Raw genomic sequence first — 16,734 nt, forward strand, 5'->3', positions numbered from 1 at the left:
ACCTCGAGTTACTAGGTGGGCCTCTCATAGGGATACAAATACCTGTCTAGGGCATAGACATCATAGCAAGGTTCTCTCTCTCTCTCTCCTTCTCTCCCCCTTCCCCCCCCCCCCCAGGATACTGAAATGGGCTGTCTGGGAATATCATGGACTGCAATACTCCTGGCTGGACACTTTCACGAACACACCATGATAAAACAACCAATGAATCATTGTGGTGCACAATGTATTTGTGACTCCAGTTCCGCAAATGGCGAAAACATTGCATGCAGTGATGTTTCCCCACTGCATGAAAAATGCCTTATTTGCATAGGACATGCCCCCTCATGCATTACCACTGTGATATTGGAAAATGTCTGGCTAATGTTTGGAAATAGTTTGACAAAACCCAAGAACAGAATATTTCACTATGCTCACCACCAGATCAATACTTACATAAAAAGAGATGGCACTGGGGATATTTGTGGGGCATCGTTAAACTATATCTGGTCAGTGCTGGATGGATAAAGTTAATCAGATAACTCAGGTCAGCCAAATAGCTGTCCTAAAGTTATCTGGATAAGCATGACAGGCAAAGTTACCTGGATAATTTTAGCTGAGTATATTCAGTGGTTCTTTTACCTGGATAAGTACATCTAGGGATGTGCATTTGGTTTTCGTTTTCATTTTTAGTGCAGACTAAGTTAACACAATTTAGTGTCTACTAAAATGAAAACAAACTGAAAAAAAAAACCAATTAATAGAAATAGAAAGATGATGCATAAATAAAACAAATAAAACATTAATAATTTTTGGCTGTGCATTCCTACATCTCCCTTCCTTCCTGTTCTACAAAATAAAAAATTGTAGTAGGGAGCACCCGCCACCCTCAAATTATAAAAAAACAAAACAAAAAACTGTAGCTGGTGAGCTGAGCACTGGATCCAACCCATCTCCTGTCTAAACAAAACAAGGGGCAGCAAATCCCTGCCCCCTACTCTGGAACCCCCAAAAGTATGCCTGAACCCTGACAGTAGAAGGGGAGACTCTTACCTCCTTCCTTCGGGCTGTACATTAAGTTCCAGTACTGATGACAGATATTGGCAATTATTATTAATTTATTCACTTTGCTCTAAGGCAGCCAATCCACATTTATAAGTCTGGGATACTTGTGATGCAGAGTTGGGGATTTGGTGCCCCACATTTTTAGGTAGGTGATGGGGAGACTGGATGTTCTCCAGCTATAATTTTTTTAACTTGGGTACGGGGAGAGATGGGGATTGGATGCTCTTTGCTACATTTTGTTTTTTAATATTATAAAGTCTCGTGATAGCGGCAAAGTTACCTGGATCATTTTAGCTGAGTATATTCAGTGGTACTTTTACCTGGATAAGTACTGCTGAATATCCCAGTAAAGTTCTCTGTAGTTATTCTAATAACTTTGCTGCTCATCAAGCTTTTGAATATGGACCTATCACCTATGGCAATACATAGAGAAAAATCACAGAGCAGGCATTACCGATAAAAATATGCAAATTATAGCAAGAAAAATCACAAGACATGCAGCCACTACTACTGGAAGATGAATCACTGAAATAAATATTTCTACTCTCACAATTCTAATTTTCTGGCAACCATCTAATCTGAATCAAAACATTGTAAGAAGTGAGCTGAAAACAAACTCATAGAAGATAATGATATGAAACTTTTCAAGATACTACATTGCGAACTATGTCAGCATATATAACAAGACCCTAGAGTTACCCACATGGGAGAGACAATCAGTATAATGGGATACATTTCATATGTCTCTGTTAATGTAGTGTAAACCTTTTTAATGTTTGCAATTATTGCAATCTACTCTGAGTTTCATAATGTAAATTTAATAAATGAAAAAATGCAGGAAATGGGATGCAACATTTGTGAAATGGGATAGAAGTTAAAGATGAGGATAAACCTTCACTGGCAAATTGGGTACTCTGCAGCTGCTATAGGAATTTATAATTCATCTATATCATCCTGGTCTGCCTTTTCAACTCCTTGGCTTCCTGTACCATTTGTGCACCCTTAACCTGGTCAAGAAGTTGGCTGGTGGTACTGATTAAAGAGTGATGCCGGGTGTGTTCTCAAGCTACTCTGGCTGAGAGGCACCAGCCTGGTCAAGCTGTCTAAGGGATTCTGCCAGCTAGGCAGCCTGGGAAACCTCATTCTGGAGAATGACCTGGCAGTGCGCTTCCACTTTGGCTGTTGAATAATCTAAAAAAAAAATATATTCTGAACCTGTTCTCCAATATCTTTCAGGAGGTTCCTTACAACATCCCTTAATGCATAACATATGGTATGATGCAAATCCAAAAAAGAGGAGGAGTGGGCTGAGCTTACCATTTTGCAAAGCCCTATTGCAGGGCTTTAATGCCAATTTTAGCTACACCTTTTTTTGGTAGTGTTAAGCTGTGTTCTCAAAGGCCTGGAGTACCAGCCTAGGAGAGAGAGAGAGAGAGAGAGAGAGAGAAAACCTACGCATAATGCCCGCACCCTAGATAGGTATTTAAATATCTATGGGAGGTCCAACCCTCTACACTAATACCTAAACCTCACCTCAAGTTACTAGGCGGGTCTTCCATAGAGCTATAAATACCTATCTAGGGTGAGCATATTACAGCTAGGTGCTCTCTCTCTCCCTCTCCCTCTCTCCCCCCCTCTCTCTCTCAAATGCCACATTCTGGCACTTATCTCAAAGTGTGAAAACATTATCACAATTTGCTGTAACTTAGTTCTTCACCTAGGTAGTAGTGCAAATTGCAATAAACTGCCTATTACCATAAAACATGTCCCTTTTTCTATCACATGCGGTATTTAGTGCATTTTGATAAATCCAGGCCATAGATAGCTAGGGGTAAGTATTGGGGTATATATGTGGGCAATTGTAACAGCTTCCACTTGCACAATACTAGAAATTTAACTTCTGGGTGGAGTAAACTCGCATTTCTGATGTCCAGCCTTATTTTATTGCTGCGCCCAGTGTGGCAGAAGCAGATAGACACTGCCACATGAACACTGCAATAGAATAACATTGGGCACCATAAATATGAGTTTATTCCTCCTCAGACACAGGTGTTAAATTTCCAGTGTTAGCTCTCTGGGACAAATAGCAGGCCCAGGTTTTCTTGCTTTTCTTGTACAACTGAACAGTACACAATTTTCACAGCATAAATGTGTATAATGTTTAGTTGTGGGTGCCCTCTCCAGAGGGCTTATACTTTGTTCATCTGTAGGAGCTTGTCCAAAAGAGCTTACACTTTTATTTCCCTTACCATGCCATACCAAAATAGCCTTGGATCTAAGAATATGCCCAAAAATTGGGATGGAGAATGCCATCTTGGCAAGGCATGGTAGGTAAAATCAAAATGTAAGCTCTGTAAGGTGAGAACCTACATTATGCCAATTTGGGTTTCACAGCATTGGTGGATTGTTCAGCCCACCTGAGATAACTTACATTGGGAATTTAACTCCTGGGTCTGAAGTGGAGTAAACTCACATTTCTGGTGGCCACTGTTATTTTATTGGTATGTCCAATGTGATAGAACCTGCCAGACATTTTCACATGGGCACAGTAATAGAATATCCCTAGTATTTAGATAATTTAACTTTTCCTGAGATAGAACATAAATTACAATCTTTAGAAAAGACAATTGCTAATTTAGAAGTGATTGATGCTATAAATACATTCACATTAAACAAATCTCCAGGAATTGATGGATTTATGGCCAAGATCTATAAACTATTTAAAGTGGAACTGGCTGAGAATTTAAGAAAACTAGTCTTCAATAGACTATTAATATGTGGTGAGTTCCCTGATTATATGACTGAAGTAGGGATTTAAAGATGTGCAGGGCTTAACTTTTTGTTTTGGTTTGTTTTCTTGTTTCAGGGAGGTTTAATTTTTTTGGTTCAGTTTGTTTCCTTAACTACTCTCTACCAGGGTACTATAAAGCTAAGGTGAGAGAACATTGAAGTAATCTCATCTTAGTCTGACCTTCTTCAATCCAAATGATGTCAAATCTTCAATGAGGTCTACTGTGCTGTTCGTGCATCTCACTCTGCATGTAAAACTGGCCCCAAAACCCTACACTATCCCCAGAACCTCACTTCGAGTTACTAGCTGGCTCTCCTATATATCTCCTATATATATTTATATCCTAGTGATATAAATGTGATATAAATAGTTGACTACGAGGATGGCCTCACTCTCTCTCTCTCTCTCACTCTCACTTTCACTTTCTTTCTCATTGCAGCATGAGAGAAATTACGGTACTACCTCTAGGTATTTTCATGAGATGCCATTTTCAGTTTATTTGGAATAAACCTAAAATGGCCTCATTTGTTTAAAATTAATACAGTTTCATACTGGGATTTTAGCGTTCCCTAAATTCTATAAGATTGTAACAGATTTCAACTGATAAAGGCCATTTTCTTTACTGTGCACTGATTTAAAAATGTGCTAATAGGCTAAACAGGATTCTGCCAGACTTGGTAGGAAACAATAAAAATGGATTTATTACAAGTAATCACTTGACAGCCTCAGAAAAAGTTCTGAACATAATATTATCTGTGACCATTTAAAAAGTCCTTTTGATGCTGCTAACATTAGATAGAGAGAAACCTTTTGATATGGTGGATTTGCGGTCTCTGGATTGTGTGTTAGATAAAGTAGGTCCAGGTCTAAACCTTCACACATGAGTAGCAAAACTGTATTAGAAATCTAAAACTAGAGATAAGATCCATGGAAAATATTCCAGACTGTTTGAAATTTGGAGAGATACTAGACATGAATGCCCCAATTCTCCATTGATTTTTTTCTTTAGTGATGGAATAATTTGCTCTGCATATAAGGGAAAATACTGAAAGAATCAAACACCTTCCTATCTCACAACAATTTTTTTCTTATTTTCTATTATTAATTATCATCTTTAATTTTTTGTGAACCCCTTTTTTAGAAAGCTTTTTATATATATAAGAGGCAGGCGCAAAAGGTAAAATAAAAGTCGGGAGGGGGGTTAGAGTAGGGCTGAGGGGGAATGTTAGGTGAAGGGGTGGGAAGGTCAGGCTAGGGGGAAGGGAACGAGGAAGGCAGTGCGGCTCGGCACGCGCAAGGTGCACAATTGTATACCCCCTTGCTCGCACCGACCCCCGATTTTATAACATGCGTGCGCCTGCATGCACATGTTATAAAATCACGTGTCCATATGTGCATGCTGGGTAGCGCACGCACAAGGACTCGCTTGCGCAAGCTTTTAAAATCTACCCCACAGACAGTAAATTTCAAAGTGGTGTGCAGGCACATTTGTATGTGCTTATGTCTGCCCATGCCCAGGGCCGCAGCTATTTTATAACATTCACGTGTATATGTGCGCATGTTATAGCCTAACCATGCTCACATATGCACTCAATTTTAAGTGGATGCATGCCTCTGCGCACAAATGCTGCTTCTACTACGAAACGTGGGGGATTTTAATAGGTACACGTGCCAATGCCATTTCCAGTTTTCACAGTTTGCCCGGTTTAGACACAGGACATCCAACTCCCCCTAGTTTAATAGACTCCCTTCTCCACTGTTAGCCCTGACTTCTAAAACCCCACTGATCTGCCTACATTTTTTTGTTTTACAACATACACATTATACTGGTCTACATCAATTTTGCTGACTACAAGATTACAAGTGATCTTTATGCATTTTAGTGTGCTGAATCAAAAAATCACATCCGTTTCCTCCAGTCACATCCAGTTTTTCCGCAAAACGCTGTTTACTCATAAACTCTTATAGCAATAACGTAACATTATTATTTAGATATGCTGAATATGCAAAAAGATAATTAATGCGCAGAAAGACATGCTGGATTTCCAAATTTCCTGCACTTTCACATGAGAAATTGAAAGCTGGCATATTTGATGGCCCGCATATTAGACTTCTAATCAAAGACAGAGAATTCCTCAATACCATGAAAGCCATAGAAAAGGATGCTTGGTCTGCTTTTTCTGACGTGATTACAGACTTTCTTGGCAACTTCAGGGCCGAAAATTATAACCTTTTAATTCAAAATTTGTTGATTGCTTTTCAAAGACTGGGAGCAAACATGAGTGTCAAATTGCATTTCCTTGATAGCCACCTGAACTACATCCCCTCAAATCTTGGAGCTATGAGCGAAGAACAAGGAGAACACTTCCACCAAGACATCAAGACCATGAAACATAGGTATCAAGGTAGAAGGAACACAAACATGATGGTAGACTATTGCTGGTGTTTACAGCATGACAACCCTGATCATAACTATTCCAGAGCATCCAAAAACAGAAAATGTCTCCCTAACAATTAAAATTTACACAACTATTGCTCTCTTGGTTAGACGTTAGACTCATTTTTTGCATGAAACAAATATATTACGTGCTATCGCTTCTTCAGAACTTATTACCCTTGATATTCGACTTTATAATCTTTAATCAACCATTTCTCATTTGTGAAAAAATTTGATATATTGCATATTTTTTGACTTCATATTTGGAATCAGCACCTTTCATTTGGGTAAAATCAGCAAAAATAATTAGGTCAGCAGAAAAACTTTTTTCAAATGTAGACCAGTGTTATCCATAGCAAAAGTGAAGTTACACAGCAGGGGACCCAGCTGTGTGCCAGTGCATGTAAGTATTTACGCATAACCTTCATGGTAAAATCCTGGAACACCCATGCTCCACCCAGACTATGCCCACACCCCACTCCATTTTTGAAACTTTTCATTTGTGCACACAGTGGCATATATGTGTGTATCATGGCAGCTTTTAAAATCTGCTCAGCATGCACTGGTCTCATATATTCACCCGTCCCCTAATTTATGCATGTGTTGGTCTTTTAAAATTCACCTTTAACTACCTTAACCACATCCTTTGTCAATTAATTCCAGAGCTTTATTGTGCATTGAGTGAAAAATAATTTTCTTTGGTTTCTTTTAATTGTGCTATTGACTAACTTCATGGAGTATCCCTTAGTCCTTGTATTATCTGAAATAGTAAATAACCAATTCACATTTACCCATTCAAGTCCTTCTATCATATTCCCCATCAGCTGTCTCTTCTCCAAACTGAACATCCCTAACCTCTTTAGCCTTTCCTCATAAGGGAGCAATTCTATCTCTTTTATCATTTTGGGTGCCTTTCTCTGTACCTTCTCCAGTGCAACCATATCTCTTTGGAGATGTGGCAACCAAAATTGCACACTGCATTCAAGGTACGGTCTCACCATGGAGCTATAAAGAGGCATTATGACATTCTCTGTTTTATTCACCATTCCCTTCCTAATCATTCCTAACATTCTGTTTGCATTTCTGGCCACCACAGAACACTGAGTCAATGATTTTAATGTATTGTCCACTATGACACCCAGATCTTTTTTGCTGGGTGGTAACTCCTATTATGGAACCTAACATTGTGTAACTATAGCATAGGTTATGTTTCCCTATATGCATCACCTTGCACTTGTACACATTAAATTTCATCTACCATTTGGACACCCAATTTTCCACTCTTGCAAGGTCCTCCTGCAATTTATCACAATCTGCTTGTGATTTAACTACTCTGAATAATTTTGTGTCAGCTGCAAATTTTATCACCTCACTCATCATACTCCTTTCCAGTTCATTTATAAATATATTAAAAAGCACTAGAGATGTGAATCGTGTCCTCGATCGTCTTAACGATCGATTTCGGCTGGGAGGGGGAGGGAATCGTATCGTCGCCGTTTGGGTGTTTAGAGTATCGTGAAAATCGTTAAAATCGTGAACCGGCACACTAAAACCCCCTAAAACCCACCCCCGACCCTTTAAATTAAATCCCCCACCCTCCCAAACCCCCCCCACAAATGCCTTAAATTACCTGGGGGTCCAGCGGCGGTCCGTAGCTAAATCGGGGGAAGGGGGAGGGCAGGAAAACCGGCACACTAAAACACCCTAAAACCCACCCCCGACCCTTTAAATTAAATCCCCCACCCTCCCGAACCCCCCCCCCCCCCCCAATGCCTTAAATTACCTGGGGGTCCAGCAGCGGTCCGGAACGGTCTCCTGCAATTGAATCGTGTTGTCTTCAGCCGGCGCCATTCTGCGCCGCCATTTTGCAAAATGGCGGCGCAAAATGGCGGTGGCCATAGACCAACACGATTCGACTGCAGGAGGTCATTCCGGACTCCCGCTGGACTTTTGGCAAGTCTTGTGGGGGTCAGGAGGCCCCCCCAAGCTGGCCAAAAGTCCCTGGGGGTCCAGCGGGGGTCCGGGAGCGATTTCCTGCCACGAATCGTTTTCCGTACGGAAAATGGCGCCGGCAGGAGATCGACTGCAGGAGGTCGTTCAGCGGGGGTTCCGGACTGCAGGAGGTCGTTCAGCGGGGGTTCCGGACCCCGCTGAACGACCTCCTGCAGTCGATCTCCTGCCGGCGCCATTTTCCATACGGAAAACGATTCACGGCATCATTACTCCCATCATTAAACTCTTCACCAACATACAAGAGATTTCTACCCATAAAGATTATATTGTACACTTACTCTTGCAGAATCTTTATCCTGTTGGGCTCTATACAATCCTGGACATAAAGCACCATTCCATCACGAAGATGATCCTCCCTATTACTGTGATATAATTTATAACCTTGTATAGCACTATTTCATTGGTTATCCTCCTGTGGGACTGAGCAGTGATTCCAACAGGCCTGAAGACAAACTAGTCTGATTCTAGCCTTTCTTAAAACACTTACCTTTATTACAGCCTCATAATCTCATAACAATAGACTGTCTTCCCTTCAGAATAGTGTATTTAATTTCTCACAGTTCAGCTTCATCTCAGCTCAGTATTTGGACAGTGCTACATTACAGGAGCTACCTTCCTCCTGTATATCTGGGCCTGGTCTGCTTATCACCAGCTGGATCCCAGCTCTTATTTCCCAGCCTCTGATCACATCCTCTGAGCCCCATCTGCCCCACAGATCCCACCCATAGAGCATAAACTCCTTAAGGAATTTAAGATGGGCCAGGCATCTAGCCTGGTCCTGCACAGGTAAATAGGGAACACTAGGGGCACTGCCTCACACCTCCTTCCATCAGGTCTCTGAGATGCCAATTATGTCTATCTCATCATTCACTGCTATACACTCCAGCTCTCCCATCTTACTTCTTAGACTTCTAGCATTGGCATACAGACATTTCTAAGTGTATTTTTTGTATGTATTAACCTACTTTTCAATTGACAGGGATATTTTGGAATCTTTTAGCTCATGTGATTCTGTACTTCTAGAACAGTAAGGACTATTGGGATGCTCTAACTCTTCTGTTTCATCAGTTTCCAGCAGTCATACCTCCCTTCGAACTATGCACTGCTAAGTAACTGTTGGCTTTTCCCTTGTTCTAGTTAAAAAGCTGCTCTATCTCCTTTTTATAGATTAGCACTAGCAGCCTGGTTCCACCCTGGTTAAGGAGAAGACTGTCCTTTCAGAAAAGACTCCCCCTTCCCCTTAAGGTTTCCACGTTCCTTCCAAAACTGAATCCCTCTTCCCTGCGCCATCATCTCAGCCACACATTGAGACTCTGGAGCGCAGCCTGCATGTGGAACAGGAAGCACTTCAGAAAATGCTACCCTGTAGGTACTAGATTTTAGCTTTCTACCTAAAATCCTAAATTTAGCTTTCAGAAACTCCCTCACATTTTCCTATGTTGCTGGTGTCCACAACAGTGAGCTCTTTCCCAGCACTGTCTAAAATCATATCTAGATGAAGCATGAGGTCTGCCAACTTCGTACCAGTCAGGCAAGTTACCAGCCAATCCTCATGTCCACCAGGCAGCAATCTACATTTCTAATATTCGAATCACCAACTATGACCTAATCCTTTCCTCCTGGGCAGTAGCTCTGGGAGACTCGTCCTTAGTGTAAGAGGACAGCAATCACCTGGAGAGAAGGTCCTTACTACAGATCACTTTCTACTATACCAGGGTGATGCTCTCTGACTAGGAGATCTTCCTCCTCTAAGGCAACAGCAGGGCTGCCAGACTGGAGTTGGGATTTGGTTATTATGTCCCTGTCTGCCTCAGCTACTCCAGATCTGCTACTCTAGTCTCCAGAGATTGGACTTATTATCTGAGAGCCAGAAGCTCTTTCCACCAGGTACACACATATATGGGTAGATTTTCAGAGGCCTATGCACGTAAATCTGAGGTTTACGCACATGGGTGGCTCTTGCTCATGCCGGGTGAATATTTAAGAAGCCTGGCCACGCGCATAAACCCCAGTACATGTACAACTGCTGGGCCTCTTCAAAGGGGTGGGCCAGGGGGCGGGGTCTAGGTGGGGAGGGGAAGGGCGGGGAGGCGAGCTGAATCAGCGCCATTGAACGCTATCCCGAAGGCTTACGCGCTGGCAGCCGGCCGGTGCAGACAACTTACTTCAGCCTGGGGACCTGAAGTAAGTTCTGAAACAAACCAAAAAAGAAAAACATAGATAGGGTTTAGGGGCTGGGGAGGAGAGGGGAAGAGGGAGGGAGTTTAGGTAGGGGGGTAGGGACGTTTCCTCCGAGTCCACTCCTTAATTGGAGTGGACTGGGAGGGAACTAGGAAGGCCCAAATGCGACACCGCGTGGAGGTTGCATTAATTCTCCCTCCTTGCATGCGCCAACCGCACATATGTGCATGGATTATAAAATCCGGTGTGTATGTGCGCACAGCCATCAGATTTTAAAACATTTATTTATTATTTATTTATACATTTTTATATACCGACATTAGATCAATGATATCACATAGAGATGTGAATCGTGTGATCGATCGTCTTAACAATCGATTTTGGCTGGGGGGGGAGGGAATCTGATCGTCGCGGTTTTGTTTTTTTTAAAATCATTTAAATCGTAAATCGGGGGAGGGCGGGAAAACCGGCACACTAAAACAACCCTAAAACCCACCCCGACCCTTTAAAATAAATCCCCCACCCACCCGAACCCCCCCCAAAATGTTTTAAATTTCCTGGGGTCCAGTGGGGGGGTCCCGGTGTGATCTTCCACTCTCGGGCCACGGCTGCGTTAATAGAAATGGCGCTGGTGCTACCTTTGCCCTGTCATATGACAGGGCAAAGGTAGCGCCGACGCCATTTTGGTTCCTGTCCCCCGACGTCACGAGCGCAAGAGATCGCTCCCGGACCCCCGCTGGACCCCCAGGGACTTTTGGCCAGCTTGGGGGGGCCTCCTGACCCCCACCAGACTTGCCAAAAGTCCAGCGGGGGTCCGGGAGCGACCTCCTGCACTCGGGCCGTATTGCCGTATTGCAAAATGGCGCCGGCCGTATGCAATACGGCAATACGGCAATACGGCAATACGCCATTTTGCAATACGGCCCGAGTGCAGGAGGTCGATCCCGGACCACCGCTGGACTTTTGGCAAGTCTTGTGGGGGTCAGGAGGCCCCCCCCAAGCTGGCCAAAAGTCCCTGGGGGTCCAGCGGGGGTCCGGGAGTGATCTCCTGCGCTCGTGACGTCGGGGGACAGGAACCAAAATGGCGCCGGCGCCATTTCTATTAACACAGCCGTGGCCCGAGAGTGGAAGATCACACCGGGACCCCCCCACTGGACCCCAGGTAATTTAAAACATTTTGGGGGGATTCGGGAGGGTGGGGGATTTATTTTAAAGGGTCAGAGTGGGTTTTAGGGTTGTTTTAGTGTGCCGGTTTTCCCGCCCTCCCCCTTCCCCTCCCCCCTCCCCCGATTTACGATTTTTGACGATAAATCGGGGGAATTCCTATTGTATCGCGCCTCTAACGATTTTTGACGATTTAAAATATATCGGACGATATTTTAAATCGTCAAAAAACGATTCACATCCCTAATATCACATGATATCACGTTTACAGATAACGAAAAGGAAATAAGCAGGAGGGGTACTTATTTCTTACAGTGAAACATATCTTTAACAATGTAACAAAATGAAACTTGAAATTTAGCCACAAGATAAGGAAAATATGGGAATATAAAAAGAATGAACGTTGATACGCAAACTCTTCTAACGTAACTTAAAGGGATTAGTTAGCCTTAAAATGACACATGGTGAAAGTGAGCAGCATGCGACCAGGGACAGGGGGTCAGACAAAATGATAACAGGGGCAGGGATGGTCTTGGATGGTCTTATGAAGCCTTTTTGAAGGTTTTCCTGAATATATTCGTATATGGCTTTATTCTCTACCACGGACAGGGGGTATACCGTACCCTTGGGTGGCTCCGTATTTGGCTTCAGATTAATAGCGCAGTCATAAGGTCTGTGAGATGGAAGTACATCTGCAGCTTCTTTTCAAAAGACACCTTGGAAAGATGCATATTGAGGCGGCAACCCCGGCATTACTGGAGTGGTAGGCTTGCAAGGTAACGGAGCTTCCACCATCAGGCATTTATCATGGCAGTCTGCACCCCATCTTGATAGTTCAAGTGTAGCCCAATAGAATTGAGGCATATACTGCTACAGCCATGGTAATCCCAGTACTATAAGGTGCATGGCCTTCTCTAAAACAAAGAAGGAGATGGTCTCAGAATGGAGGGCACCAGTCCGTAGACATACTGGTTTGGTGAGTAGGGTTACTTCACCTGGTAAGGGCTCTCCATGAATGGATGACAGAAGTAGTGGAGACTTCATAGTGGAAGTGGGGATCTGTAGGTGCTCCACTAATCGTTGTAGAATAAAATTGCCTCCTGCCCCGGAGTCCACTAGGGCAAGAGTCTGGTACTCTAAGGGTCTGCAGATCAAGGATACAGGAAGAGAGAGCAGAAGAGAATGAATGATGAGACCTAAGAAGAGTCCTCCTGCAGGTCTGCCAGTTTCCTGGACATAAAGGGCAAGTTTGGACAGCATGGTCAGCTTGTCCACAGTACATACACAGTACATACACAGCCCCAATTTCTTCCGCGTTCTTCTCTCTTTTGATGTCAGATGACTGCGGCCTAATTGCATAGGTTCTTCTTCGCCAGCTACTGGGACCGAAGAAACAGGCCTGGGTGTGGACTTAACTCGAACTTCACCCTGAAAGGGTTTTCTGGGAGTCTTGGTCTTTTGAACCTTGTCACGAAGTTGGCGATCAATCCTTGTTGCCAATTTCACTAGTTCAGCCAAGTTCTCAGGCATCACATGATCGGCGAGCTCGTCTTTCAGATGAGAGTTCAGTCCTTCAAAGAAGAGGGTCTTCAGGCATCTCGGGTCCCAGGATAATTCAGACGCCAGTGTCTTGAATTCGATAGCGAAGTCAGCTAGTGGTTTGTTCCCTTGCTTCAGGTGAACCAAAGAAGATCCTGCAATGGTATACCGGGCAGGATCATCGAAGACTGACTTAAACAGTTCGAGAAATCCTTCAAGGTCATGAAGGATTGGATCCTGGCGCACAGCAAAGAGGCCCAAGACAATGATCATCCATCTAGATATGACAGGATATAGGTGGTCTTGGCATATGCTGTGGGAAAGGGGCCAGGTTGCAATGAAAAGTGTATGCAGCACTGGTTAAGGAAGCCTCTGCTAGGGATGTGAATCGTGTCCTCGATCGTCTTAACGATCGATTTCGGCTGGGAGGGGGAGGGAATCGTATTGTTGCCGTTTGGGGGGGTAAAATATCGTGAAAAATCGTTAAAAATCGTTAAAAATCGAAAAATCGAAAAACCGGCACATTAAAACCCCCTAAAACCCACCCCCGACTCTTTAAATTAAATCCCCCACCCTCCCGAACCCCCCCCCAAATAACTTAAATAACCTGCGGGTCCAGCGGCGGTCCGGAACGGCAGCGGTCCGGAACGGGCTCCTGCTCTGAATCTTGTCGTCTTCAGCCGACGCCATTTTCCAAAATGGCGCCGAAAAATGGCGGCGGCCATAGACGAAAAAGATTGGATGGCAGGAGGTCCTTCCGGACCCCCGCTGGACTTTTGGCAAGTCTCGTGGGGGTCAGGAGGCCCCCCACAAGCTGGCCAAAAGTTCCTGGAGGTCCAGCGGGGGTCAGGGAGCGATTTCCCGCCGCGAATCGTTTTCGTACGGAAAATGGCGCCGGCCATACGCGTATGGCCGGCGCCATTTTCCGTACGGAAAATGGCGCCGGCAGGAGATCGACTGCAGGAGGTCGTTCAGCGAGGGTTCCGGCGCCTCGCTGAACGACCTCCTGCAGTCGATCTCCTGCCGGCGCCATTTTCCGTACGAAAACGATTCGCGGCGGGAATTCGCTCCCTGACCCCCGCTGGACCTCCAGGAACTTTTGGCCAGCTTGTGGGGGGCCTCCTGACCCCCACGAGACTTGCCAAAAGTCCAACGGGGGTCCGGAAGGACCTCCTGCCGTCCAATCTTTTTCGTCTATGGCCGCCGCCATTTTTCGGCACCATTTTGGAAAATGGCGCCGGCTGAAGACGACAAGATTCAGAGCAGGAGCCCGTTCCGGACCGCTGCCGTTCCGGACCGCCGCTGGACCCGCAGGTTATTTAAGTTATTTGGGGGGGGGGTTCGGGAGGGTGGGGGATTTAATTTAAAGGGTCGGGGGTGGGTTTTAGGGGGTTTTAGTGTGCCGGCTCACGATTCTAACGATTTATAACGATAAATCGTTAGAATCTGTATTGTATTGTGTTCCATAACGGTTTAAGACGATATTAAAATTATCGGACGATAATTTTAATCGTCCTAAAACGATTCACATCCCTAGCCTCTGCATCTCCAAACTTCTCCCGAGAAGCGGGTAGGAGCTGATAGAGGCACAGTAGTCTTGACCATCACCTCAGACGGTTTAGCTTTTTTACCTGTAGTGGAAGGTGAGTTCATCTGTGTGTGCAGTAGGTTGAATGCAGCGGTCAGTCCCTCCAGCGCAGTCTGCTGTTCGGAGATCTGCTGGGCCAGGCCTGGAATGGCCTGTAACGCAGTAAGCTGAGCCGGATCCATGGAGTTAGCAATCTGTTATGGTTAAGTGTGTTTTGGTGGATCCTTGGGTGCTGTGGGAGATGACCACGCCCACGGGGAGGAGCCTCGTGAGGAGCCACAGCACTAGGCTAGACTCGTAATGCAGAAAACACAGTTAGTCCTTTATTAATCAGCTTGAAGAGAGCCACCAGAGGTGGCAGTAGTGAGGCAGTCTGGTAGTTGCAGTCTCAGGGACCTCGGCAGAGGGAGCCCTTCTCTCCTTGATGATGAAAGGAGGTTCCGCAGCAGGTTTCCCAGCTAGGAGATACTGTGGATGAGATAGACTGAGAGTCAGAGTACTCACCAGGTGTTTGCTGTTGATATGCGATTCCACCAGCTATGTTGAAGAAGGTACAGGCACCGAGGCAGGGAGAGCAGGCCCTCGAGGAGTGAGTACCTGTTCCCTGTAAGGCACCTGAAATAAAGCAGAGGGCCCCCGAGGAGCGGGTACCCAGGTTAGCAGTTACCCCGAAGGGCAGTGAGAGAGCTTCCAGCTGCAGCACGGAAGTGGCAGAGTAGAGTAGACAAGAATGAATTCAAGTCCTTGCTAACTCAAAGAGCTAGCAAACTAGTGAAGGTAATGTACCCAGATGGCGTGACGTCAGCAAGAGGGAACACACTCGAGGTTCGCGCCAAGGGTGGTATAAAGACGTGGGTTGCACATGCGCACGCACCCTAGTAGGTACCTGGCAGGAGCAATGGTGGGAGACTGCACCATAGCCATTCCAGGGACGCTGGAGCGGTCGGCTTGTAGACGCTGTGGTAGTCATCTTTCCTAGGTAAGCGGGAGGAGCCATGAATAAGGTGGGGCAAACGGGGCAAAGCCGTCTAGCACCGGCGGATGCAACAGTTATAAAATTTGAACATCCATGTGTGCATGCCGGGAAGTGCGTGCACATGGACGCATACGTGCATGTTTTAAAATCTACTCCATAACCTTTCACCAGCGGGTAAAAATATCATACATGTGTCCAGAATTGCTAAAAGGTATTATTTCTTAAATAAATGATGTGTTTGGTATTCCAAACTTAATAAATTATTACAATGCTATTCAAATTAGAGCTGTCTATGATTGGTGGAATAATAGTGGGTCAAATAAAACAAAAATGAAACAGTGACAGTGAGTATAATTTAAGTTAATTATATGCATAGACTCAAAACACAGACACAAGAAAGGAGTAATTCCTTTAGTGAATTAAGGATCTTTACATATAGATAAAGAGTTTCACTCAGGATCCTTCTCCTATTGCCTCAATTAGAAATGCAGAGATCCTACTGGGTTTAACTTGTAAGGTTTGAAAGTTATGGAAAACTAAAAGTTATCCATTTAAAGACAAGTTGATGGATTTGAATGATAAATATAGATTTTATAATAATGATTACTTCTAAACAATTTGTTCATTTATTTCAATATAAGAAAATTAGCAGCTAAATTTAAGTGTACCTTCTATTGAAAATGTATTTACTGCCAAGAAAACTAAGAAAATGCTGATATCAGTATATATACACACATTTCTAAATAGTCTAAAAGAAAACAAACCCAAAAAGTGTGCTAAGTGGGGAGAAGACTTAGGGATATCTGTTAGTAAACAACAGTGGAAAGTAATTTTGAATACAAGGTAAGCAAACATCAACCTCTGTAATTCTACAGGAAAATCTTAATAAAATAATAATGGGGTCCTCTATCAAATTAGGCAAAATGCAAAATAAACTAGAAATTAAATGTTGAGGGAATGCTTATTAGATGTAGTAGAATTTCCCTGTGGCTCAATGGTAT

General features: G+C 44.1%; 1 protein-coding gene across 1 annotated transcript in view; it reads right to left on the reverse strand.

Moving 5' to 3' along the window:
* MYT1L (myelin transcription factor 1 like) overlaps positions 1 to 16,734 on the reverse strand; it is an 822,727-nt gene that overhangs the window by 455,034 nt on the left and 350,959 nt on the right. Inside the window, exon 11 of the mRNA XM_029597019.1 lies at positions 1,615 to 1,617. Coding sequence (XP_029452879.1) covers positions 1,615 to 1,617 — 3 coding nt within the window. The remainder of the gene's footprint in view (positions 1 to 1,614; positions 1,618 to 16,734) is intronic.

The sequence above is a fragment of the Rhinatrema bivittatum genome, chromosome 3 (assembly GCF_901001135.1).
Source record: "Rhinatrema bivittatum chromosome 3, aRhiBiv1.1, whole genome shotgun sequence".
Lineage (NCBI taxonomy): Eukaryota > Metazoa > Chordata > Amphibia > Gymnophiona > Rhinatrematidae > Rhinatrema > Rhinatrema bivittatum.